The 26,479-nt window shown below is 37.8% G+C and overlaps 1 protein-coding gene across 4 annotated transcripts in view; it reads right to left on the bottom strand.

The window, feature by feature from the left end:
* Positions 1 to 1,253: 1,253 nt before the first annotated feature.
* Positions 1,254 to 26,479, bottom strand: part of Atp13a3 (ATPase 13A3) — an 80,698-nt gene continuing 55,472 nt past the window's right edge. For 3 of the 4 annotated variants that reach the window (XM_075967521.1, XM_075967527.1, XM_075967523.1), the window contains 6 exons: positions 24,136 to 24,304; positions 23,233 to 23,420; positions 18,630 to 18,718; positions 11,913 to 11,993; positions 10,992 to 11,081; positions 1,254 to 4,697 (listed from right to left, as the gene is read on the bottom strand). In XM_075967521.1, the coding sequence (XP_075823636.1) occupies positions 4,500 to 4,697; positions 10,992 to 11,081; positions 11,913 to 11,993; positions 18,630 to 18,718; positions 23,233 to 23,420; positions 24,136 to 24,304 (815 nt within the window). In that variant the 3' untranslated portion in view covers positions 1,254 to 4,499. The remainder of the gene's footprint in view (positions 4,698 to 10,991; positions 11,082 to 11,912; positions 11,994 to 18,629; positions 18,719 to 23,232; positions 23,421 to 24,135; positions 24,305 to 26,479) is intronic. The other variant, XM_075967531.1, reaches the window with a different exon arrangement.

Here is a 26,479-nt window from a genome sequence, read left to right as displayed (position 1 = left end):
AGGTTAAGAGCATTGCCTGCTCTTCCAAAGGTCATAAGTTCAATTCCCAGCAACCACATGGTGGCTCACAACCATCTGTAATGGGGTCTGGTGCCCTCTTCTGGCCTACAGGCATACACACAGACAGAATATTGTATACATAATAAATATTTTTTAAAAAAAAGAATACCCCCCACCAATTAATGCTCTAATGCCCCTTTCCTTAGCATTCAGATCTCTAGGAGATAAGCAGGTTCCTTTGTATGTACCCAAGAGGCAGAGTTACTTTAAATGTACTTATATCACTAATTTCCATTTTAAACAAAGTTCATGATTCTTCAACTGATTTAGAAACAAAGACCCAAGGTTTAGGGAGACTGCGCAGTCAGCAAAATGCTTGCCTTACAAACATGAAGACTCAATACATTCCGAGAACTCACAGAAGCCAGGCATGGTAGTCAGAGATCCCTGGAGCATGCTGGTCAGCCATATACTGGGAAGCAGACCTTACCTCAAGACACCCATTATATATACAACACTAAGCTAGATTATAGAAGGGGGAGTGGTTAAGAAGTGCTTCCTACAGTTGGGAAAGAGGCCCCTTCGATGTATACAAGCACACAGACTGTTGTCCCCCTCCCCGCCTCCCGTGGTAGAGATTGAGCCCAGGGCTTTGTATGGGCCAGGCAGGGCAAAGCTTTCTACCACTGACTGAGCTAAGTGTTTTCAACCCCGCAATGGACTTTTAAACTGGAACCACCTAGTTCTAGTTCTGAATTACAGGGCCAAAACAATGCCTTTTAAGGTCTGATGGGTTCCTCTAGTTCTCCCCAAGAGAAGCAACTCTAGAACCCCAAACTGACATCCTAATTGCAATCTGCAGTCAGCCCTTCCCCAAACCAGCCTTCCTCTCTACCACCCACTCGGGTAATTAAAGTCAACACAGTTGCTTCTCTGGAATCCGGATCCTTGTTTTTCCTCAAGGGCTCCTTTGGCTGCCCAAGGCACACTACACCGACTACTGACAGATTATGTCTCTAGCATTATTTTCAGCATTTCCCTCCCATCCCCTGATGTTTACCACGCGAATCTATGTTCTGTGTAACTGCTGCAACTTCCCTAAGGCACAGGCCAAAGGGTCACATGGAAACACTGTACTGTAATTCCAGATCAGGGAAAAAAAAGAAAAAGAAAAAAGAAAAGAAACTAAGTAATGGGTCCTGAGAGAGCTGCATTTACACACTAAAAAAAAAAGAAAAATCAAAACAAGTATGTAAAACCCAGAAAACTTTAATTTATTAAAATTTTTATTTTGAATAGCTTCAATCAAAAAGATTTCTTAAGGTTATTTACAATGCTGAATGTACAATTGTGAATATCTACCTTTCTGACATCAGGGTACCATTCTTGAGCAGCAATACAATTTTAAAAATATAAAGATGTGGTATCATTCTGATATATAAAGTTACTTAAAAAATTCACGGTCTTAGGGAGTTCACAAATAATAACAGGAAGTAACTTTTATTAATTTCATGTGCACATAATTACCAAATTGTAATACATTAAAAATACATGTAAATGTCCAGACTGTACAAAAGTTAATACCCTATCTCGTTAAAAGTTCCCAGTAACCTCCCACCATAAATATACAAAACCCTTTTCTTAGACACATCAAATCTGCATGCATAAAATTAGATGTTGCTCCTCATTGCATGAGCTTTTGCTGCTTTTGGAACAGGTTTTACATGTGTATTATATATTACATATTATATATGGCATATAATATATATAATATATAATACACATCTATATATATATGACACATTATTTACCATGCCTTTGAAACTGTGCAGAACTTTCATCAACATGGGAAACAAAATAAATAGTGTAAAAACAGTAACAGGTTTACTTAAATGCAAGTGCAATTTGGAAATCTTCCAGAGCTCAGGCTTATAAAACTTATAAAAGTACTGGTTTATTGTTGGTTTTTCCACTCTCACTCAAGCACTATTTGCAGCATTGCTATACAGCAGTTGGTGCTAGAAGATAGAAAACAGTTACCACTATTTGTTTATATTTGATGGAGGAAAACAACCCTGAGGGAGACCCACATTAAAAAATCTTATTTATTTAAAAAGTTAAAAAGTTACATATCATTATTTAACAATTACTTTTCTGGACATTTCTGTCCTTTAAGTATGTGCATAAATAAAATTTAAATCAGCAATATTATCAATCTTAATACATCAAAATAATATATGTACAGATTTTAAAATTTAGGTCTGTATATACTCAAATAATTTAATGTAAAATCCAGGACCCAAATCTCTATGTGACGGTGACCTACAGAAGACTCCGTCTACCTACGGTACTAAGCAGGACCCACGTCTGAACTCACAGACATTCCGCAAACAATATTCTCACTGGAACAACCTACCCTGTCTATGTTCAAATCTAACTTCCTACGAATGCTTTCTCTCACCTACATAAAACCTTGTTTCCTTTGTGAACAACATGGACAGATGAAATATAAACCCTTATCAACTCTAAATATTAAAAAGGGTATGTGTCAAAAATAGCCTTTTATGACCATTCTCTTGAGGGTGTTAAATACAATTGATATTGGGTTTCTAAGCTGCAGCTAGAAATTAATTATATGCTTCTGCATTTAAACCAAAAAAAGAAAAGACTTAACAATTCAGAAAAATCACTAAGAATAATATGAGCATTATTTAAAATGAATATGGACAATATAAAACAACAGAGAATAAGTAATTATAGAAAATAGTGCTAATTCACAGCTCAAGAGGTCTAAGATGCATAGCTTCATAGAATCATTCATGGGACAATTGTTCTTATCATCTAACATATAGTAGTATCATACATTTTGTTGGAAAAATTCGATTATGTGTTTTTTAAGAATCACTAGTGGCAATAGCAGTAACAGTGATCCTGAGAATAATTTACATTTTTTTTTTCTACAATTATCAAACATCATTCAGGTCTCTGCAAACATAAAAAAAAAAAAGAAAGAAAGAAAGAAAAATGGTTCCAGAAATCTGGGTAACATCTGGTAAACTGGTAAGTATGTGCTGGGACAGTATGATCACTACGACTGGAAAACGTAACATGTGGTTAGCTAAGAAAGAACATAGAATAACCTCACACTGCTTCACTAATTCGGGGTCCATTTTTATAGCAATGCCAGCTCCCCAAGTTCATAACTGTGGGCACTGCCAAATTCCCAAGTCCTACCTAGGAAGGCATTGTGGAAGTTCCTTGAGAACTGAACATTAATCAGATAAAACACAAGCGTGAAAAATGCTTTCTACATTTCTTTTGGCTCAATAAATGTGTATACTTTTTTTTTCTCAAGCTCACTTGTAACAAAACAGGTATGTGCTGACCTCTGGTGCCACCTAATGGCATAAAACAAGTTCTACTCAAGTTCACATTGCTTTGTAAAAGCCAAACTCAGTATTCACTATTCCTTTAAGCCTCATTATCCAAAGGAGAGCCATACCATATACCAAGGTTAAGCTCTAACTAAAAAACCAAACCAACAACAACAACCAAACCAAACAACAAATTTATCCTATTCCTTTAGGTTAAAAAAAGAGAGAGCGAGCATTTAAAATGATATAAATCATGAAAGAAAAACAAACAGCGGGTATGAAGAGATGCGAGGTCTACCACCAAGGGAAAGGATCATCTCTCTCTGCATGCATGTATTTTGAGACAGGGCTTTACTAGCTACTCTAGGCTATCCTTGGACTAAGGACACTCCTCCTGCCTCAGCCTCCTGTGCAGGAGTACAGGCCTGTACCACCATGCCTGACTCAGAAATAAATCTTTTCTAGTGAAAAAGAACGTTTTTAATGAGGCCAACTGGGCTGTTGATGTCAGACACGGCATGAGACCCACAAATGTTACAAAAGCTATCAAGACAGCAGTGAAGCACCTTGCTGGCTAGAAAGTGACACCAGGCAGTCTACACACAGAATATAAAACCAGAAATGGAAGTTACCTGAGATGCTCTACCAACAATAACACACAGACTCACTCCTTCAGAAACTGGTGTATGTTTAACATAGAATTCTTTGGGAGAAAACCTGGAATCAAAACAGACTTCCAACCTATTTTCACTGAAGGCTAATCACAATTAACAACCATAAATTTTTAACAGTCCCAATTTAGGGTCTATATATAAAAGGAACTAGCTAATAAAGGGTTTGTGAAAATTAAATTTAAAGAGGCAGACTAGTGTCAAAAGCTAAAAATTTAAAAAACCTAACAGCTCTCTCATACCCAATATAAAGTGTATATCATATTTAGGTTACTGCATGAAGATCTAGCCAGACTGATAGTTAATAACTGTGAGGCAAATGCCGTTTTACTGGTTTTGTTTTTTTAATCAACTACTGTCTTATGAGAGGGATATAAACTGAAACAGTGCCATTCTGACACCTAGCATCACATCCTCCTGAATACTGTCACTCGCACAGCAGAGACAGTCTCTGCTATGCTATGGTGCTGATCTGACATGATCCATTCTCCTTTACTACAGCTTTGGCTTCCGTCGTGGTCTGAGGCTTAGGTGGCCATTCAGGGTCATCTCGGAGCTCCTGCGCCAGGTACATGTATTTTGCTTTTGGTGTCTTCTTTCTGCAGCTCAAGGCCCAGGACAAGCAACATTTTCCCCACCGATCCACTGACTCCTGGGAAAGGAAAAACATCCTGAGTAAGAGCTTATTTGTTAACATATGCACTGTGCATAGAACAATATGAAATAACTTCTGAATACAACAAATAACTAGGAAAAACTTTATGCAAAAAGGTCAGCTTTCAATTTAGGAACAGATTGTTTTTAAACAGGACTTTCCCCAGCTCCTTTAGTTTTGTGCACATATGTTCTTATGCTATTTAAGTAGCTTTCCCTAGCAGAAAACACCTCGTGTATTATGAGTAACTTTAAACTACTCAGGAAATATTTTTAATATTTAATTTGGAAATCCTCAAATTCTATCCCAAATTATTTTTTATATTGATACCTAGCAATCACTTTTAGAAGAAAGTGACCATTGAAAGACATCATTGTTACTACTAATACCCTCTTCAAAAGACAAAGCCAGAGGTAAACACCAGAATCTCACTGTCACATTAAAAAAACTATTATTTATCACTCGGGAGGCAGAGGCAGGCGGATCTCTGTGAGTTCGAGACCAGCCTGGTCTACAAGAGCTAGTTCCAGGACAGGCTCCAAAACCACAGAGAAACCCTGTCTCAAAAAACCAAAAAAAAAAGCTATTATTTAAAACCCATCTCCAGCCAGGCATGGCGGCACAAACCTGCAATCCCAGCTTGGGTGCTGTGGTGGTTTGTTTTGGTCACGTTAACACAGACAGGTCAGAATCATCGGCAAGAAGAAGCCTCAACCGAGTAAATGCCTGTAGGCAAGTCTGTGGGCATTTTCTTGATTAAAGATTAATGTGGGAGGGACCAGATGACTGGGGGTGCTGCCACCAGAAAGCAAACTGAGCAAGCTATGGGGAACAAGGCAGTAAGCAATGTTTCCCCACAGTCTCTGCTTCAGTTCCTGCCTTGGCTTCCCCTGATGATAGACTGTAACCTCTAGGTCAAATAAGCCCTTTCCTCCCCAAGTTACTTTTGGTCATGGTATTTATCACAGCAATAAAAACCCAACTCAACACAACTACATAGTAATTCTGTTTTTAAAAAAAAAAAAACAAGTAACGCCATACACTCAATGATATAAAACTGCTTTCTCCCAGTAAGTTTCCCTTGGTGCTCCACAATGGGAAGAAGATGCACAGTGAGAGCCAGGCTGCAGAGATGGCTCAGTGATAAAGAGAACCAACTGCTCTTTCAGAGGACTTGAGTTCAATTCCCAGCACACACACGGCAGCTCACAACCACCTTTAACTTCAGCTCCAGGAGCTCTAATGCCCTCTTCTGTCCTCCACAGGCACTGTACATAGATGCACATATACTACACATGTAGGCAAAATACAAATTCATAAAATAAAACTAAATTGAAACCACTGTGATCAATCATGACATTACTGATGAATATGACCTTAGATAAATAATCCTTCGAGAACAGAAAGACAAAGTTCTTGCAGGAAAATAAACTCAACAGAATAGTTCCAAGCGAAGTTTGAAATAAATCTAAATGACTATTTCACCTCTGAAAACAGCCAGTAAATTACTTGGTTATTGCTTCTTTCAAATAAAATTTATGTCCCAGTTATCCTTTTGCCCAGCAATAAATAACCCAGCCCACACTAGGCTCTAACCTCAATGGAAGCAATCCTACAAAATGGAAATACAACAGATGAATGTTCTAATGTGAACATCCACCGTACCTACAGTCAAGAAAGGCAAATGTGTTATAATACATAGTTGAAACACACTTCTTAATTGGCCAACAGGACCCAAGCATGTGTAGTACCTATAATCCTAGTACTAGGGAGGCCAAGGCAGGAATTTTTGGGGCTCATTCCAGCCTGAGCTAAACAGTAGGTCTGGGGCCAGTTTAAGCTCCAAAGTGAAACCTCTATCTCAACAGATTGATCCATCAAATCATAAGGCAAGTAGTAGCCAATGGGGAGAACCAAAAGTACTTCAAAATAAAAGCACTGAAAACTGTTATTCCCGGTACTTTTCTCACTTTAGTAAGACAACCATCGGGAACCCTGCCTCTCTTTTTCAGTATGTAAATAAAACTGAGCTGCATCACTCCCAAGGACTTAAAGGCAAAACTGTAGTCACAGATAAGTTATATTACATTCTAGGGAAAACTAAAAGGTTTGAAGATGATTCATCCAGTAATCTCTATTACCACCACAATCAAAGTTATTAGCTGTGCATGGTGGCACTTGCCTATAACACCAGTATGCAGGAGGATCTTCACAAGTTTGAGGCTGGCCTGGTCTATACCATGAGTTCAAGGCCAGCCAGTGTTTTACAGTAAGAAAGACCCCCCCACATCAAAAATAAAAAAAAAAAAAGGAAAGCCCAAGGTGGGGTGTGATATTGCATTATTCTTTAAAAAAAGAATCCACTACAAATCCACCCACAGTAATCACCATGCCCAGGCTCCCTCAGGAGATCAAGTACCAGTTAGGAGTTTCCTCCCCGGTGTAGCTGCACCACACAACAGTCAGTCATCTGAGATAACCCTAAACTACTGCATTTTACTGCTTCCCCAGTGCTTCCAGTCTTCAGCCCAATTGTGGAAAAGAGCACTGTTCCTAAATATGAAAGCTGTCACTTTCACTGACAGTAGCACTGCTAAAGCATCAGAGAAACACATCATGCTTGTCTGTGCAGACAGGAGACCTCTGAGTGGAAAGGTGATGCACAACAGGCAAAGAGCCGAGAGTAATGGAATCTAAGACACACAGACACACACATTCCCCTCTAAATTCACTGCTCTACACCTGTGGAAACAAAAGCAAGCAATATAATTAAAGCCAATCACAAGTGACATCATAAGTGCAGTTTGCTTTTAATATTTAATATATATGCATGTGTATGTATATAGCCACACACATATATATTCACATCTGTTGAAAACAATGTATATTCATTGTATATCAAGTCACAAAGAATACCTGAGATTCCTCCTAGTCTACCATAATTAGAAAACATGTTTGTTCCTGTAACCTTAGCTCCCCCAAATGTCACAAAAAATAAATACACCACACACAAGATTCATGAGACTGCACATAAATGTACCACACACATCTTCAAACAACATAATTCACTGGAAGAAAATATTAAAGGCTACAGTCATGACAGAACTCAGGAAAGGAAAGATGACAGCAAAGGAAGACAGGAGGTCAATGTGTGACAAAAAGGGTATTTTAGTCATGGGACTTAGAATGAGCACTTGGGTCTCCTCAGCGCAGTTTCAGTTCCTCAAGAAGGACAACACTGAATCCTTAGATTTAATTAATTTGGAATGGTTAACATGGTCAAAAACAGAATCTCTAAGACAAGAGCAAGAATATCACTGGTCAACAAAGAAACCAGACAAATGTTTATAAACACCTGCAGTCACAATCTTGCTTCTCAGATATTCCAAGTTGCTCATTCTAATGCCCAGATCTTTAAGGCCAGCAGTCATTTAGGAAGCATTTTTTTCCATATATGGCATATACTGTTACTTTCATAAATCTTCCATATCAATCCTCATTATAAAACAAATATAATCCAAGCATCCTACCAATCTATCTAAGTAAATTCAAATGGTATTTTTAAATAGTTTTTTCAAGTTGCATAATGGCTACTGCTCAGTTAGATTTTCACGAAAGAGAAAACCTAACTCAGGCATAAAACCTCAAGAGGGTCACAGTGCACAACAGCTCTAGTTCTCTCATTACTTCCAAATTCAACCACCTCAGTTTAGTGTGGGGCCTAGACTACAACCTACAGCCCTGAACTAACTCAGCAGTGCCCTGAATATGAAAGAAAAGGGGTGTTCTTTCTCTAACACTGAGAGCTGCAGTCTGGGATCTCATGGGCTTCTCTGTAAAACTGAGCACCTCCAGTTAGGCAGAACAGCCGCACACACGGCCTGCAGTGTCACCAGCCATCTCTGCTTCCTTCTCACCTACAGTAGAGCTCTCTGTATCAGCATGGGCGCAGCTCTGAGATACATCATTCTTTTTTGGCAGGAGCTGTTGTCTATGTACCAAAGGACATTTATTTAGCAGCACCAATGGCCTCTACCCATTCTCTATGTCAATAACAACCTCTTTCCCTTATGTGTGATAACCAAAATTGTCTACAGACACTGCCACTCCCTGGCGGGGGAGGAAAGGGGGTGTTGGACAGAGTTGGACACTGAACAAGAAGCAAAGCACTTCACACAGAAGCATCACTAAGGAAACTTAATCTTTATGCACCAAGATAAGGACTCTCCTTGTTTAAAAATAAAGCTTCAAAAAGTGCTTTCTAAAACCACAGAACTGATCCAGAATGGGTCTACTTGCAGGACTTGCGGAGCTTACATGCTAATAAGCTGTCCTGTTATCTTTATTACCTCCCAAGAACATTTTTTAGAGGTAGAACTTCACATGAATAAAAACTTAAGAATTAAGAACCATATTTACAAATTTTGAAGAGACAGTAGTAAAGAATATGTATATTTGCCATTCAAATTGTGCTTGAATAACTGGGTAGGGTGGCACTTAATCCCAGCACTCAGAAGGCAGAGGTTGGCAGATCTCTGAGTTCCAAGATAACCTTGGCTACATAGTTAAACTGTCTCCAAAAACCAAAAGGAAAAATAAGCATTTCTAATGCAAATATTTTGTTCCTTAAATGACCCATCTTTTAAGCAAGTAAACCCCTCTTTAGAATATGCCTGTACTTCCTTATTTAGAGAAGGTTAGAGATCTCTTCAGAGAAGGTTAAAAATTTGTGTGTTTCCCTAAGCCTGTGCCTTTCCAACACTAGTATCTCACACGAGAAGGGTGACCTGAGCCAGTCTGATCTGAAATAATGTAGCAATAGTGAAGTCACCCAAAGAAAATACAGCTATGTCATTATCACAGAGGAGGTTCAGCTAAAGGACCTGAGCCCCACAGGTCTTTCCGGTCCTGCCCTCTACTAGTGACAAACAAGCATTGCACTGCTTTGAGAAAAAAGAAACTGCAGTTGACTTCAGACTCATGCTGCCACTGCATACCACTGTTATTCCACCATGCAGCACAGAGCACAAGTAGCACTCTACATCGTACACAGCAAGCCTGGAATCTAACCTGGATCTCAGGCCTGCTTAATTACAACATAAAACTCAGGAAGTCACCATTTAGGTAAAAGGTGATGAAAATGAGTTGATGCTCTAAGTCAGAAATGCCAATCCTTGAACACATATTAGCAAGGCACATCACCCATGTCATAAAGAACAATGGGTAACATTTGGAAACAGGTTCTAATGTAATACAATCTGTCCTTGAACTCTCTATGATCTTTCCTTCTATCCCCACCTCTCCTGTGCTGGGACTGTGTGCTACAACTTTTGGCAAGGTGCGATGTTAAAAAAGTTCTCGTAGGCTATGATTAAATAACAGAAATCTACAGACTAACCTGTACATTCTATCAAGAGCTCTCGGGAAGCAGAGGCAGGCGGATCTCTGAGTTTGAGGTCAGCTTGTTCTACAAGAGCTAGTTCCAGGACAGACTCCCAAGCTACAGAGAAACTCTGTCTCTAGGGGGAAGGGGGGTGGCTCTACTGTAACATCCTCACACTAGGTAACAAACTTTTCTTTCCTTTTGCCAGAAATGAGCAAATAATTTTTGAATGACTGGTACTGGTCAGGGAAAGCTAAAGGCCACATTAAATTAATGCATAGCAACTGTCAGAACAAAAACACAGAAATAAAATAGCAGAAAGTGTCTCCTCATCATTATCTAAGAAAAAAAACAAAAATTTTGTTTACATGACTGTCATTTACCTTCTAATCAGACTAGTGAAAATACAATAGCATGCATATAAAGCATATAAAACATAAACTATAAATCAGGCAAAAATTACAGAATTAACTCTCAGCTGGGTGGTAGTGGTGTACGCTTTTATTCCCAGCACTTATGAGGCAGTGGTAGGCAGATCTCTGGGAGTTCAAGGCCAACCTGGTCTACAAAGTGATTCCAAAACAGCCAGGGCTACACAGAGAAACCCTTCTGGGGAAAGAAAAAAATTAACTCCCATCTTTTAGGATAAGACAGACTGAGACATTCAAGTGAGCACACACACACATACAGAGGATTGGAATGGAAGAGACTTACGAAATTCTCCAAGTCCTAAAAAACCTATATTAAGTATTGAGTTTTCTAGGACTCCTTACCAAAAAAGAAAAAGAAATGCCAGGCACAACAGAGGCGGCTGAAGCTGAACACACAGAATAACAGAACAAAGTACACAAGTGGGAAAGCCAGTATGTACGTGAAGAATCAACAGTAATCAACAGCTCGTTTCCAACCTGCGGTGGCTGTGTGGTGGTGAAACGATACTCTCCTTGTTTGTCTCGACTGAACACAACCTTCCAAAGGACCGTGTCAAGGAAGAAGCTCTGAGAGATATTCCAGTGAGTTAAGAATTAAAAACGCCAGGTCATTCCTTTTCAACATGCACATTTGCTAACATTCACACAATGTTGCATCATTAATATAAAAAATGTGATTTGCTTTTCATATGGCAAACTTCAGTAAATACTACAAAAGGTTAAGTAACTTTTGTAACAAATACAAGTCATAAAATTCTTGATAAAAACAAGACTAAATTTTCTACAAATTAGGTTCTGGTCCCCAGTGCTTCCCTAAATTAACAATGTTGATGATTCATGGCCATTTTCTTAAAGAGTTACTTTTACTTAATATCTAGTATTAATTCTGTCTTCATATTAATTCTGTCTACATAACTATACAAACATTTCATCAGCAACCAATACAAATAATTCTCTACATAACAAGAATAAAAGATGAGCTTACACAGTAGGAAAAGAATCCTAACACAATCTTAAATGTGCTTTCTAGAATTTTTGAATTCTATAGAATGTAAAATGATCAGCTACAAATATCCATGCTCCCATCTCACCTCAATTTAAAAACCCAAGCCATTTTTCCAAGTGGCACACTTTACTTTCTGTTGGGAACACAGCTCTATGAGCGCACGGACACCTACTCTTCTCTCTGCTCACTGCTCATTTTGCTATCTCACTATCTAATACCTCCTATATTCATGAATGCAACTCCATCAAATCTAGATAGAACTGCAGAAAGGTCTGATCAGGAAGTTGAAACAATCTGCCTAAAATGAGAGTGTGGACTTCTGTATAATATTAGCTGTTCTCCCACCACTACCACCTTTAGATCACCCAAGAATCCCAAAACTGGGTGCTTACCTCAACCGTGATAGACACGAAGGCATTGATAAGAACAATGATAAGCATATGTATACGCCACTGGTATGGTACACATACAATCTAAAGGAAAAAAAAATTAAGTTAGTCTTAATTGATATTATAGCATTATATCATGGTATCTGAAGTCATGCCTGTAATCCCAGTCAGTACTTAGGAGGCAGAAAAAGGAAGATCATGAGTTCATTTAATCCTAGATATCTTATAGGTACAAATCAGAGTGAAATACCTAAGACCTTATCTCAAAAAAAAAAAGAGAGAGAGAGAGAGATCTGAGTTTACCAAAACCAATGCTATGTACCTATATGTGTGTGTGTATATATATATATATATATATATTTACATAGGTACATGTATATATACATATATAAAATGCAAATACACACTTTATCCATTTAACTTTTGGTAATGCCACAAAATATGCATCTTTTCACACAATAAAACTATCTCACAATTTAAAAAGTGATTGCTCTCACCACTGAATCTTTTTTGTTTGTTTTTCAAGACAGGGTTTCTCTGTGTAGCCTTGGTTGTCCTGGAACTCACTCTGTAGACCAGGCTGACCTCAAACTCACAGAAATCCGCCTGCCTCTGCCTCCCGAGTGCTGGGATTAAAGGTGTGCATTACCATTGCCTGGCTAGCATTAAATCTTAAGACGCTCAAAAGTCTAAGCTACTCTAATCTACAGTATTACAAATGTCTAACAAGTTGTTTTTTTTTTTTAAATAAAAATCTTTCAAAAATAAGGCAGAGACATTAGAGCAATGGCTCTGTGGTTAGGAAGCATGTGCTTCTCAGCATCCAGATCTGGTAGCTACATCTGTTGGCTACCTGTTAACTCCAACATCAAGGAATTAAGTGCTATAGTCGTCTGGCCTCTGTTAGGCCCTGCAGTCAGCACGTACATTCCTCCAGATATACATATAGTTAAAAACAAATCTGTTTTTAAAAATGAGGTACATACTAATTTAATGCTGGTCAAATTAAGTTGACTTTCCCCTGTTCAAGCCTCTAAACAGCTAGAACTACGCCCACACACCATAGTATCTAACACTAAAATCTGATTGCTCTCTTTGACCTAAAATATCCTTTAAGTCAGCAAATATTTATCAATGAGTAGCTAAAACACTATGTAAGATGTGAAGGAGTAAGTTGACCTAATGTACTTCCTATTAACATAAGAAACCCTGTCTCAAAACAAGCAAACAAACAAAATAACAACAACAACAACAAAAATCACACACAGAGCAGAAGAGATGGCTAAGAGGCAAAGAGAATGTGCTTTTCCTCCACAGTCCCAAAGTTAGTTCCCAGAACTGACTATCTGGAGACTCACAAACTCAACTCTAACTCTGGTTTCCGAGGATCTAATGCCTCTGGTCCCTGAGAAAAACCTGCACTTAAATACACATATCTACATGTATGTATATGTATGTGTGTATGTATGTACGTATATTAGAAATTTGAAAAAACGAAATAGTAAGAACTAAAACACACTCCTAGAAACTCCATTTTTGTACTGGCCTATAAATACATACCTATTTGTGTTATAAAACTTAGAACATCAAGATATTATTAATAACCTAAATGAAACTAGTTTAAGGGGGTGTCTGCACTACAGATTTCTCTTGAAATCTTCTTTTTTAAAAACAAGGTCTTGGGGCTGGAGAGATGGCTCAAAGGTTAAGAGCATTGCCTGTTCTTCCAAAGGTCCTGAGTTCAATTCCCAGCAACTACATGGTGGCTCACAACCATCTGTAATGGGGTCTGGTGCCCTCTTCTGGCCTGTAGGCATACACACTAACAGAATATTGCATACATAATAAATAAATAAATAAATAAATAAATAAATAAATAAATAAATATTTTTTAAAAAGGGTCTCACTTTGTTTCCCATGGTAGCCTCAAACTCCTGAGCTCAAACAATCCTTGGTATCTCATGTTAGTGTAAATAGATATGGCTTTTGTTCCCTTGACATACCAATCCTGCAATACATTGAACAAAAATGTACAAAACATCTCATGGAGAAAATTACATTACTGAATGGAATCTTCACTGTTAACTCTGTGAGACAGAGTTTCCTTTCCAAAAAGAATCTGACTAGAGATGCAGGAATTTAATCACGGGTGCCACCATCCCATGGGCTTGGGAGTCCAGACTGATAAAGACAGGAAAAAAGGATCACCTTCCTATTCAAGAGCTACGAAAAGGACACAACTCACACTGCAGAGAGCAACACCTTTATTTATGCCACGGCCCCCAATGTGGAGCCTCTGAGAGCTGAACCTTTCAATTCAATGCAACTGTGCTTTTTATTTTGTCTATGTACTGCTGTTAGGTTTGAAGACTGTCACGTTTCTTCACCCATTAGGCTTTAACTATATCTTCCATCTATGCTTCATCTCTTCAATGTATTTTCCTTTTTCACCTTTAATCCCTCCTCTTTTGGCCTCTCAATTATAACCTTACACAGCCTTACCAATTCCTATTATCTGTGAACCCTAACAGTATCTCACCTTCCCTCTCCTTGATTCTTTCCTCAAAGCTGAATTCATACTTATTTTTACCCTCACCCACCCTACTTTGATCCCAATCCTAACCTCATTAACTAAAATACTCCACTATTATCAGTGGTAGTTCATTTTCCAACAAAGTCAATTTGAAGGAGTGCTGTGGTTACTATATTCACCTCAGGAAATAAACAGAGCCTATTACCAGAACTCCTTTCTAAACTAATCCTCAACTCTACCATAGCTAAGTCTCACTTGAACATGATAAGATGTACTTATTAAAAAATAACAAAAACAACCTTTCAAAAATTGCTAATTCTACAGTAATGGCATCTAGTATGAATGAATTATATGAAACCCCTGGCAGAGAACATAAAAGATAAGTATACTTGAAGATATCAAACAAAATAAGCTGCTGAATAAAAACGTAAGCAATTGAACAAAACAGAGAAGGCAATGTAAGGCTCTAAAGAGGAACTCCAGAGATGGAAATACTAAAAAAAATTCAATCATCTGCAATGCTGGGGTGGAGACAGGTCAAATAAAAAGCTCCCTGCAAAGTTCCACCAACTGAGGATCGAGGAGAGGAGAGAAAATGGAGGAACGAGAACAACCCAACATAGACAAAGAAAGTATAAAGTTGCTAGTGAGAATTTATAAAATGTGTGACATTTTGTAAAGACCAAATACAGGCATAGGAGAAAAATCTTATTTTAAAGGGAAAGAGAACATTAACAATATTTCTTCACATTAGGAAAGATGCCAGCCTAGTTACAGGATGCATTTAGGGCCAAACAAGAACAGAAAAGGAGCTCCTCAGTCACGGCAAAATTAAACAGCAAACTGAAAGCAGCAGGATAAAGATGAAGTCACACATCAAGGCAGCTTATCAGAAGAGCAGAGGGGCAACTGAATTTTAAGAGCCAAAAGGCTTGTAATGGTATCTTTCAAGTTCTGAAAGACAACTGCCAACCCAGAATACAAGGATACTTTACCCCAAACTGTGATGTGCTTAAATATGTCTGAAACAAACTACCTGGTGTCAATTTCTCGAAGTTTAAAACAACACTGGCTACTGAGTTGTGTTGAACTGGGCTCGCTTTTTCTTAACACTGTGCTGCTTGCAGAGCGCCCACAAGAAAGACCAGGACTCCACTTGGTCAAAGCAATCTTGAGAAAAATAACACTGCTTAAGGTATAAGCATAATTGATTTCTAGTTACGCTAAAGAGCCACTGTAACAGAAGCAGCATGGTAATAACAAACAACAATAACAACAAAACCTCAGATATAAAGATCAACAGAATATAACAGAGGATCAATGTAAAGAGCGTACACAACTATAAGATGCCAAAAGCACAGATAGTAAAAAAGGTAGCATTTTCAACAAAGTATGATGGGGAAATTGGAGACCAAAATGTAGAACAAAACTAGTGCCTCATCTCAACTCTAGATGGATAAAGAACCTCAGCATAAGACCTGAAACTTTCTCAAGAAAAAATAGAAAGCAGATATTAAGATAAGGGAACAACTTTGTGAAAAAAAAACAAAAACAAAAAAACCAACTCTGACTGCTCAGGCAGGAAATAAGACCAATAACAAATAGGGTTTCATAAACAAAAAGCTTCTATACAGCAAAACCACCACCACCAAAATCCCTGTCAATCAAGTGAAAAGGCAGCCTATAGAATGGGTTAAAAAAAAATTGCCAGATACACATCTGATGGGATTAGTATATAGAATATATATAAAAAAAAATCAAGAAACTAAAAATTAAGAAAACAGTGCCCCTTTCACCCAGAAAAAAACAAAAAGCAAACAAAAAGGGATACTGAGCAGAGAATTCTCAAAAGAAAAAAAAAAAAGCTGGAAAATAAACATTAAAGTATTCAATACCAGTAGCCACTGAGAAAACTGAAACTGCTTTGAGACTGCATCTTACCTAATCAGAATGGCTACCTTCAAGAAACAAACAATACGAAATGCTGGTGAAAATGTGGGGAAAGAACCCTTAATCCACTGTTGGTGGGAGTATGAATTGGCATAGCCACCATGGAAACCGGAGGTTTCTAATTGAAAAACAGAATTACCATGATCCCAGCAATACCCCTCCTGGAAACGTTCAACGATTTTATATCCTACTACAGGGATATTTACACATCATGTTCATGGCTGCTCTAGTCACAATAGCTAGGAGATGAATGGATAATGAAAATGTGCTGCACACATAATTTATTCAGCTGTAAAAATTAAATTATGTAAATAAAAATGAAATTATGTAAAGGCTATAAAGAAAAGTGAAATCACCTGCAAAAAGATGGATGGAACTGGAAAATGTACTAAGTGTTAACAACTTAGGTCAAGAAAGACAAATACTTCACACTCTCTCCCATATGGAGAGGAGTTAGAAAAGGCTTATTTATTAAGAGGGAAAGGAGACCTTAAAGGGGATGGAGAGAGTGGCACGCATGTAATATAAAAGTAGAGGGAAAAAGTGGTAGTGGTTAGGCAGGGTTTCAGGTGATGGGGAGGAAAACAGAGGAGGGGGTGAGCTAGTTTAAAATGTGCATCCAGGGACTGGAGAGATGACTCAGTGGTTAAGGGTACTGCGGAGGACCCAGCTTCAGTCTCAGCACCCACAAGACAACTCACAACTGTGACTGTCAACAGCTGATCTGACTCCCTCCTTCTGGTCTCTGGGCACTGCATGCATGTAGTGTACCTACACACATGCAAGCAAACCACTCACACAAACAAATAAAAATAAGTGTTAAAAAAAGTATATATATATAAGAAAGAGGAAAACTGAGTTTGAAAGAAGTATCATGTAAGGGTGAACAACACTTTCCCCAGAAGACATAAATTATTACATGAAAATTATCAATGTCAGGTGTGGGTCAGGGAGGCCCTAGAATATATTGCCATTGCTCTTGGTTGTTCATCACAGCTAGAAGGTAAGACTATCTAGTGCCAAAGATAACAATACACTCTGTTTACAGGATACAGAGAAATCAAGCTGGAACTGACCTGGAAAATCAGCACTGCACCTGGCATGCTACGATAGAGATCACCACCAAGCAAAGATGTACATACTAGTTCAATAGTGACACAAAGGTTCAGGGGAACTGCTCTCTGACTAGATTTAAGGCCTGCTCTACAGAATAGACTTCACTATAGATTTGGTAGCTGCAAATGTGGTAAGAGTCCACAACTTGGGAGGTCAGGATCCCAAGAGGCAACTACTATTGTTTTTGCTCAATGGATATGAGTATCTTCTAAATATCTTCCCACTGATTAATGCTGCTCTCAACCTTGACCAGAGAAGCTTATTTTGGCAATGGCAAACCAGTCAATATAGAGATTCTCTCTGCTTTCTGACTATAGATACAATGTGACCAGCTGTCTCGAACTCCTGACAGCATGCATTGTCCATCTTGACAAAAGATATCCCCTCAAACTATGAACCACAATAAATCCCCCCTTTCTTAAGTGGTTCATCAGTTATTGTCACAGCAATGAGAGAACTAATAACAATATATGAGAAATGAACAGTGCTCACAGAAAAGGAACTAATTATTTCCTGAATTTATTAAACAACTCAGTATAACTCTAATTCCAAGGGTGCTTTTCTTGGTACCCGACAAGCCAAACCTAAAATTTAGAAAGAAATACTCCCAGACAAAAACATCTTGATGATTCTATCACATTGAGGTAGAAGTATTGTTCTGAACTATATAAAGATCCCTTACAAAGTCATAATAATTTGGAGAGTCTGGTACTACCAGAAAAAGATAAAGAGAACTCAAGTATATAATAAAGCCCTAACAGGATGAAAATCACCAACTTTACATTTGGAGAACTGAAAGATGTCAGAAGAACCACTGAAGGAAGACACATGGGGAAAGATATGCCAATGAACTAATCAGGTGTAACCAATAAAATCAATTTAATTATGTTCTTTTAGAGCATCGTTTAAATACAACCACATCTTAGACAAAAAAAAAAAAGAAGCAATATTGGGAAAAATAAATGGAGGTAGTTTAATCTTTCTTCAGTATCAAACATCAGAAATACCATTTAGCTGTTTACCTTCCATATAATAGTACAACGCCACTTTTTATGAATGTCTTAATACTGTTACCCCAGTTACCATCAACCATGACACAAGTAGTGAGTGCTAAGCCTTACCTCAAGAACCTGGTCAACAGAGGCAACTGGATGCAACATGATGAATAGTATGAAAACATACAAAATAATCACAGATATAACAAAAAAATCTGGAAAAGAAAGCAAACAATTAAATTAGGCATTTCCTTTAAATTAAAAGGTGCCAAACACCAAGCAGCATATAATTACTTCAATGTTTGCTTTAAATGCCTCTACTTAAGATGAAATATAAAAAGCATATGCTGTTATTTCCTACAGTATAAAACATCCTGCAACACTACCAGACATCTAAAGTCCATTAGCTTCGATCTTAAATGTACGCCAGATAATAGTAGCACACGCTTTAATCCCAGCATTCCAGATAAAGACAGATTTGAGTTCCAGGCCCGCCAGATATATATAGTTAGATCCTTGTAAAGTGATTCCTCTGCCTCAATTCTACACTTACAAATGGAAATCTAATATTCTACTTCACAAGTACAACTAAATTAATATATTAATTAGTTATCCAAAAGTTGTTACAGTAGTTAAAGAAAATGCTAGTTGGAAACACACAAATACCAGTAAAAATGGGGAGAAAAATAAAGAACTAAAAGAAATAGTCACAGGCAAGTATGATGGCACAGAACTGAAAAGCAGAGGTAGGAAGACTGAGTTTGAGATCACCCTGACCTGCAAGGTAAGATTTATCTCAGGAGAAGAATGAATCAAAATGGATGGATTGATGGATGAAGTTCCTGAAGACATAACCCATATTAGATACTTTTCAAATCTTACTGCATAATTTTGTTCCTGATAAATATATTCCTTAGTTAAGAAGTTTGTTATATTTACTTAAACATGTTTTCAAAAGTTGCTGAGTTCCCCCCCTAACATCTGACTTCTAAAAACCTGCCAAGATTTCCATAAGAGAAAAAAAGTTAACTTCCACTGGAGATAAAACAGCTACTATGGGCTGGGAGATGCTTGGCAGTGGAACACTTGCTGCTCTTCCAGAAGATACAAGTTCTGTTTCAACACCCATGTCTGGTAGCTAACACTGTATCTTAACTCCAACTTCAAAAGAATGTAATAACTTTTTCTGGCATCCGTGAGCACTGCATACATGTCACACGGAGATGGAGATGGAGACACCCATAAATAAAAATAAGCCAAGAACTACTCAAAAAAGTTAGATGTCACATGGCTTTTCATAAGCACACAAAATTTTTTGAAAATAATCTAAGAATTCAACAAAGAATGGAAAATCAACTATTCAGGGAGGTAGGAATGTCTAGTAGATTACCCTCAGCTTCTGGGTCCTCTTAGAATTGTCAACAAAGTGAGCATTTAGCAATCCTGTTCAAGTACAAATGCTCTTCACTAGAGACAAGTGCCAGAGTAAGTTATGTGTTGCTGGTGATTGCGGTCTGGGGCAAAGTGGTTAAGCTAAGAACAGCTTGGGCTATGGACACTGTTAGATATAAACAAAATCTAAAATAAGTTAGTTTGGTGGTACATGTCTACAATTCCAAGATTTGGGAGACTGAAACAGGAACCATGACCAGTTCAAATCCAAAAAGCCTAGATTGGATGGCAAGACACTATCTCAATGTTCTCCAAAGAACATTGGAAAAATAACAGGTAAAATCAAGTCACAGCTGACTGTAACACAAATCTTTCTGACAGAAAAGTATTTGTTGCCTATTCCCTAAAATAATACATAAAGCAAAATACACACCTATGATTTGTCGTCCTTAATACACACTTCTCTTGCTGCTTCTCAATCCTGTTTCTTTCTCAAACATTAACTGCCACCTTCTGACTTAGCTCTCTATCTATCTCTTTTCCTTTACTCAGTTATCTGTCTCTGAAAGGTCAACTTATTTTGTAGGGCTAAGTTATCTGAGCTATTCCCACCAATTAAGGCATGACAACTAGACAGGAGAGATCAACATTTCAGCTCAACACCTTCAAAGGCAAAGACAGGAAATGGACTTTGCAAACAAAAATTACAAGGACCAAGCAACAACTAAAACAGAAGCTGAAACTACTGGGCATGACGGCTCACACCTACAACATCATAACCTGGGAGGTGGAAGATCAAAATGTCACTCTCAGCTACATAAGATCCTGCCTCAAACAAAGAAGTTCAATCTAGTGAGAAATGACAGTTAAGAGCACATTATCATGGTACTTGAAATGGAAGCACAGCCAAACATAATAGTGTACATATACCTGCTTGAAAATGTGTAGCTAGACTAAGAGTAAGTTTTATTTTAAAATGAAAATAAATCAGAAAGGAGGGAATACCATTCCAGGAGAGGGTGCCTCCAGTATTAGTAAGAGCAACAAATAAAAATCTCAAAATAAATGTAATATATTACATTGATTAGAACTTGAGAACAACTGAATGGTCTTAGCAAAGAACTAGTCCAAAAAGTGCAATGGCAATGCATGTCAGTGACAGGAAAACAAGGGGTGAAAGAAAACTAGCAAAAGGTATATAGCCAACTATATTGGTTCCTCTATACACTCTTGCATATGCTTTACAGAATTTTATGATTATATCTCTGTTGAAATATTTTAGAACATTTAAAAAGAAATCAGGGCCATCATCAACAATAAATAAAGTGGTTATCATGTATTCACATCAATTGGAAGCTAAATGTGAAGTTTTCAAAATCCTGTAACATATATATTTGCGGAGTGGAAGGGGATTTGAGATAGGGCTTCTCTGTGTAGCACTGGTTACAACTCTCCCTGCTTGGAATGACTCAATCAATCAATCTCTTACTTCTCAACAATTTAAGTATAGATAGGGTGAAGTATATTTCCTTAGATAGTTTTCCTAATAGGGAAACAACCTGAGGGCAGTTTTCTTTATAACTAAAAAGAGGGAAAAAAAAGGAAAACCACTATCTCTAGACACAGTGCACTGCACCCGAAATCTTAGCAAAAGTACGAAATCTGCCAAGAAAACTTGGTGAGACTCTGTCTCAAGAGATAAAAGAGGGGGTTGCTGATGAGGGTGCATAAGCCCAGTGACCTAAGTCTGATCTCTGACATCCACGTAAAAGGTGGAAGGAGAAAGCGGACTCCTATCCTCCACATACAATACTAAAAAAAAATAAGAAAGGAATGGCTAGGGATGAGACTCAGTTGGAAGAATGCTTTATCCAGCATTACACCCAAGGTTGGGCCCCTAATGTTACAGAAACTGGGTTTGGTAGCAAACACTTGCAATCCTAGCACTCAAGAAGTGAAGGCAAGAGGATCAGAAGCTCAGGGTAACCTCAGTTATGCAGCCTGAACTACCTTAAAAAGCAAACAAACAAATAAAAGAGAGTTGGGGATACAGTTCAATGGCACAATACCTACCTAGCTTGTGGTGAGTCCCTAGGTTTAAGCCCTTAATATTATCTCCACTCCCTTCCTCTAACTCCACTCCCACAAAAGGTTCACCTTTCAGTACATTAACTTTAGTTTTATAAACTAAAACTATACATATACTAAAGGTACTATTTTAAGTATCACAGAAGGGTTCTAGTGGGTCTTAGTAACAGCTATTAGTACAGTTACACAATAACATGTATAATAAATACACAGTAATAAAGTTCTTATCTTAGAGAAGAATTATCAGTACCAAAAGGAAAGAACAAAAAACTTACCAGTAAAAACAAATTTCAATGTTAGCTGTTCAAACATGCACAAGGTCAAACTTGGGATAGTGCATGTGGAAATGTTCAACTTTAGGATAAGAACAAGGTCTAATGATTATAACTTCTATGATGTCTAAAATGTAGACCTGGCATTTTAACTGAACAATGATGTCTTTTCATGGCCACAACACAAGAATACCTGCCATTTTCTCCTTGACAGCAAAAGCCATGTCAACTAATGTTTTCAACTGTTAAAACTGTTATTAAGTGTGTGAACTGGCATGTGTGAGCATATGTGGAAGTCACAGGACTTCTGTGTGTGTGCAGGTGAGTCTCTCTTTGTAGTTTTATGTAGGTTCCTAGGACTCGACTTAGGTCAAGTTTCTCAAGTAGGACAACTGCTAGGCCATCACATTTAAATTTAAATAATTTAAATTTTTCTATTTTTAAAAGCTGGTAACTAACACATAACTCCAAGTTTTGTTCATAAGGTCTAATGTATGTCATCTATGTTATTGCCTATGGACAGAGATCTCTATGCTGTTTGCCAATTCTGTATGGGAAGCAAAAGTGATTTAAAATTAGGAACTCCAAAGACACTGACCACAACAGTATGAGTAGGGAAAAGGGCAGGTGGTTCTGTATAGAATACCCCAAAGGAAAAGATATCCACTGTCTCCTGGGCGCCTCCTACAGATTCCTGTTTCCAATTCTAATTCTCTGTACTCATTCTCAGAAAGGAAAGGGCCCAAAGTAACAAGATATGAAAACCAGTTGTTGCTTTCACTTCTGAAACTGTAGAGTAGGAATGCTCATGAAAGTGAGAATAAGGAAGTAAACATGCAAAGATTTAGAATCTTGTCTAAGAATTTAACAGTTAAAATTCTTCATTTATTTTATTCATTTTTTAATTTTTTTAAAACTTTACTTTTGAGACAGGGTCTGGCTTTGTAGTTAGATAGGATTGTGATTGTCACACTTACAATTCTTGTAGCAAGGCTGCCTGAATGGTTTTCCTTTTGAAAAGGCAACTGCCACTGTGAGGTACTGAAAACTGGAGATAAAAAATACTGTGGTATTTTCATAATTTTGTATTGTGCACGCATCAAGTTCAGTTCCGTTGTACAAATGCGATGAGTTCCAACACCCGCTTCTTGTTGTATTACAAACACTGGAACACAAAAAGATCCTATTAGGAGCTTAGCAGCATCTCCCAAGAGGCCAAAATGACATCTATAATACAAAGAAGTAAGATGCTACTTATAGCAAAAGACACAACAGCAGCAACACAGAGGGCAGGCAGAAAAGCTTTTCTTCTTTCCCTTTAGCTAGATATTCCATTATGTATCATTAAAATTATAATCAAGTAGTGTCTTTTTTTAAATTTTTGGAATTTTAGTAGAGTGAAGAACATGAACAGGCCAGAGGTCTGCCTTTTTGTGCCACCACTTTTAACTGCGGAATATATATAGTGAGGCCCACTTGGATACTAAAAGACTAGGTGATTAAGGTTTTGCCGCCATGAGTGGATTAATTTATTCATGTAATTAACAGATAAATGGGCATATGAGAAAAGGTTTATTATAAAACCCAGTTTAAATAGTCTCTCATTGTGTGATGTCAGGTATTGCCTAAGACACCACCATCAAAAAAGATATCATGTAATTTCTCAGTCAGGAGGTAAGGTAAATCGACTTTCTTAATACAAGGTAACTCTGTGGTACAGAGTAACAAAAATTGAGACACTCTTCTAAAGTTGCCTTGACAAAAAGAAAAAAATTTATTAGGTGTTTAAAACAAGCTACATGAAACTCCTGTACATATTTCAAGGCTCATCTTTTCATATTTATCTTACACAAATACTTACAATGAATTGACCAACTTACTCTGAATATGGATCACACACTTTATACTGCTTGACCCAGAAAAAGCCCAGCGACTGAAATCCAACAGAGATGACAATCTGAGACAAGACGGAGAAGAGGAGCGCCCCAGATATAAGGCCTGAAGGTGGTCTCTGTGCCACAAGTTCTTTCCAGGCAGGATTCAAACTCACTGTATTTGAAAGAACAGAAAGTTTTTGTCTAAATTCCCCACTAATAAAAGCATAAACAAAATTCACTTAGAAATGAAACTTTTAAAATTCTGGTTTTATCTATTAAGTATTTAGTAAGAAAAGTTTCTAAACACTAAGTTAAATGTCATACACATTATAATAACCATAAAACATTTTATTCTTTTTTTGTTTTTTTTTTCTTGTTTTGTTTCATTTTGTTTTTTGAGACAGGGTTTCTATTCTCTGTGGCTTTAGAGCCTGTCCTGGAACTAGCTCTTGTAGACCAAACTGGTCTCAAACTCACAGAGATCCGTCTGCCTCTGCCTCCTGAGTGCTGGGATTAAAGGTGTGCGCCACCACCGCCTGGCTAAAACATTTTATTCTTATTTCAAAAATGCCTCCAGTAAGTTTTACATTTCTGTTGAAATTTGTGGGAAATACTAGTTCCAGTAAAAATAAGAATATCTGTAAATCAACATGTGGTAGTGCACACCTCTAATCCAGAACAGGGGAGGCAGAGGCAGGAGGATCGCACGTCTGTGATACACAAGCAAAACCATGTCATATCCTGTTATGTCATAACATAATGCAACATGAAACTGGAAAAAGAAATAGTTACATGTTTTCCCTTTAAAGAAATTACTAGTAATGTTTGAAGCAATATGAATAGATTGTAACATAAAGTAGAATTAGTCCAATTGACGGACAATACACGGGATCTACCAATTTTTCTTCTACAGTTTGTTTATCTTTTGATAATAATGTGTGAAAAATCACACTGACATTCATTAAAAATTTGCTCAGCCATTAACTAGTTTTATCATCCATTAAGCATCTTAACTCAGCAATTCTCATCAGGGGTAATTTTAGCACCCCAGGAAAGATTTGGTGAGGGCTGTTATAGCAGATAGAATTTTGACACATATTAGTTATTTATCTTAATGTTAGTATCACCAACTTCCATTCAGATAACTAAACATAGAGAGGCTTAGAACTTTCACCCTTATGTTTTAGTTATGCATAGAAGAAGATACTCTGTAGGCTATGGCAAGAGAAACCAACCGAGTCACACAACCCTCCACCTATAATCAATCTGTCCTGCCTGCAAGATGTACTGGGGACATGTGAGAGTGGCCAACCAAAGACTGGTTCAACTTGAGGCCCGTGCGCCACAAGAGGGAGCCCATGTCAAACACTACTTAGACAGCTAGAAACTGGAGACTAGATAACTGGAGGCCTGGGGTAGGGCCAAACACAACTGGTCTTTGGGGAAGGAAAAAACATCAACAAAATGATTCCTAATGATATTCTGCTATACTCACAGCAGTCATCAGCAGAGGCTTCCTCTGGCAGCTTATGGGTGCAAGTGCAGAGACGCACTGTCAGACATTATACAGTCTAGATTAAAGGTTCTTCCCCTTGGAGACTGGAAAACCCCATGTAAAAGGGGGAAGAAAAGACGGTGGGACAGAGGACACCAGGCCAATGTGGTCCACCAAATCAACTAAGTAGGGTTTACATTGGCTCACAGAGACTGAAAGGGTAAGTACAGGGTCTGCACCAGATGCTCTACATATGTTATGGCTGTTAGCTTGGTGTTTTTATGGGACTCCTTAGAGGCAAGTGGGCTTATCTCTGACTCTTTTGCCTGCTCGAGAGTCTTTTCCTCCTACTGGGTTGCCTTGTCCAGTCTTAATGAGGGCTTCATCTTGTCTTATTGTATCTTGTTTTGTCTTGTTTGGCTGTTGTCTTTAGGAAGTCTGCTCTTTTCTGAAAAGGAAATGGAGGGGGAATGGGTCTGGGGGAGATGGGAGGTTGGAAGACGCTAGGGGTGAGGGGGGGAACTATGTTTGGGATGTACTGTATAAGAGAAGACTCTATTGAGTAAAAAAGAAAACCTGATTTTTAGTTAAGAGAAAGATAATGCATCAAGGTCAAGTCAATATAATGGCTAACAGAGGATCCTCTGATTTACTAACTGACCAAGGGGAGATAAGCAATTAGTATTTTAAGGCCCAAATGTTGTGAATAAATCCATTATAAAGGTTTAAAAAAAGATACAAAAATGATATAAAATGTATGAGCCAGGATTAAAGCTCACTTCCAGTCTAGAAAACAGACAGGGCAAAATATAAGCAACCAGTAATGAAACATATACAGTAATAAAGCAGCCA

This window comes from Microtus pennsylvanicus, chromosome 1 (assembly GCF_037038515.1).
Source record: "Microtus pennsylvanicus isolate mMicPen1 chromosome 1, mMicPen1.hap1, whole genome shotgun sequence".
Classification (NCBI taxonomy): domain Eukaryota; kingdom Metazoa; phylum Chordata; class Mammalia; order Rodentia; family Cricetidae; genus Microtus; species Microtus pennsylvanicus.
The sequence above is the reverse complement of the archived record's forward strand: the minus strand, read 5'-3'. Positions and strand labels throughout refer to the sequence as shown.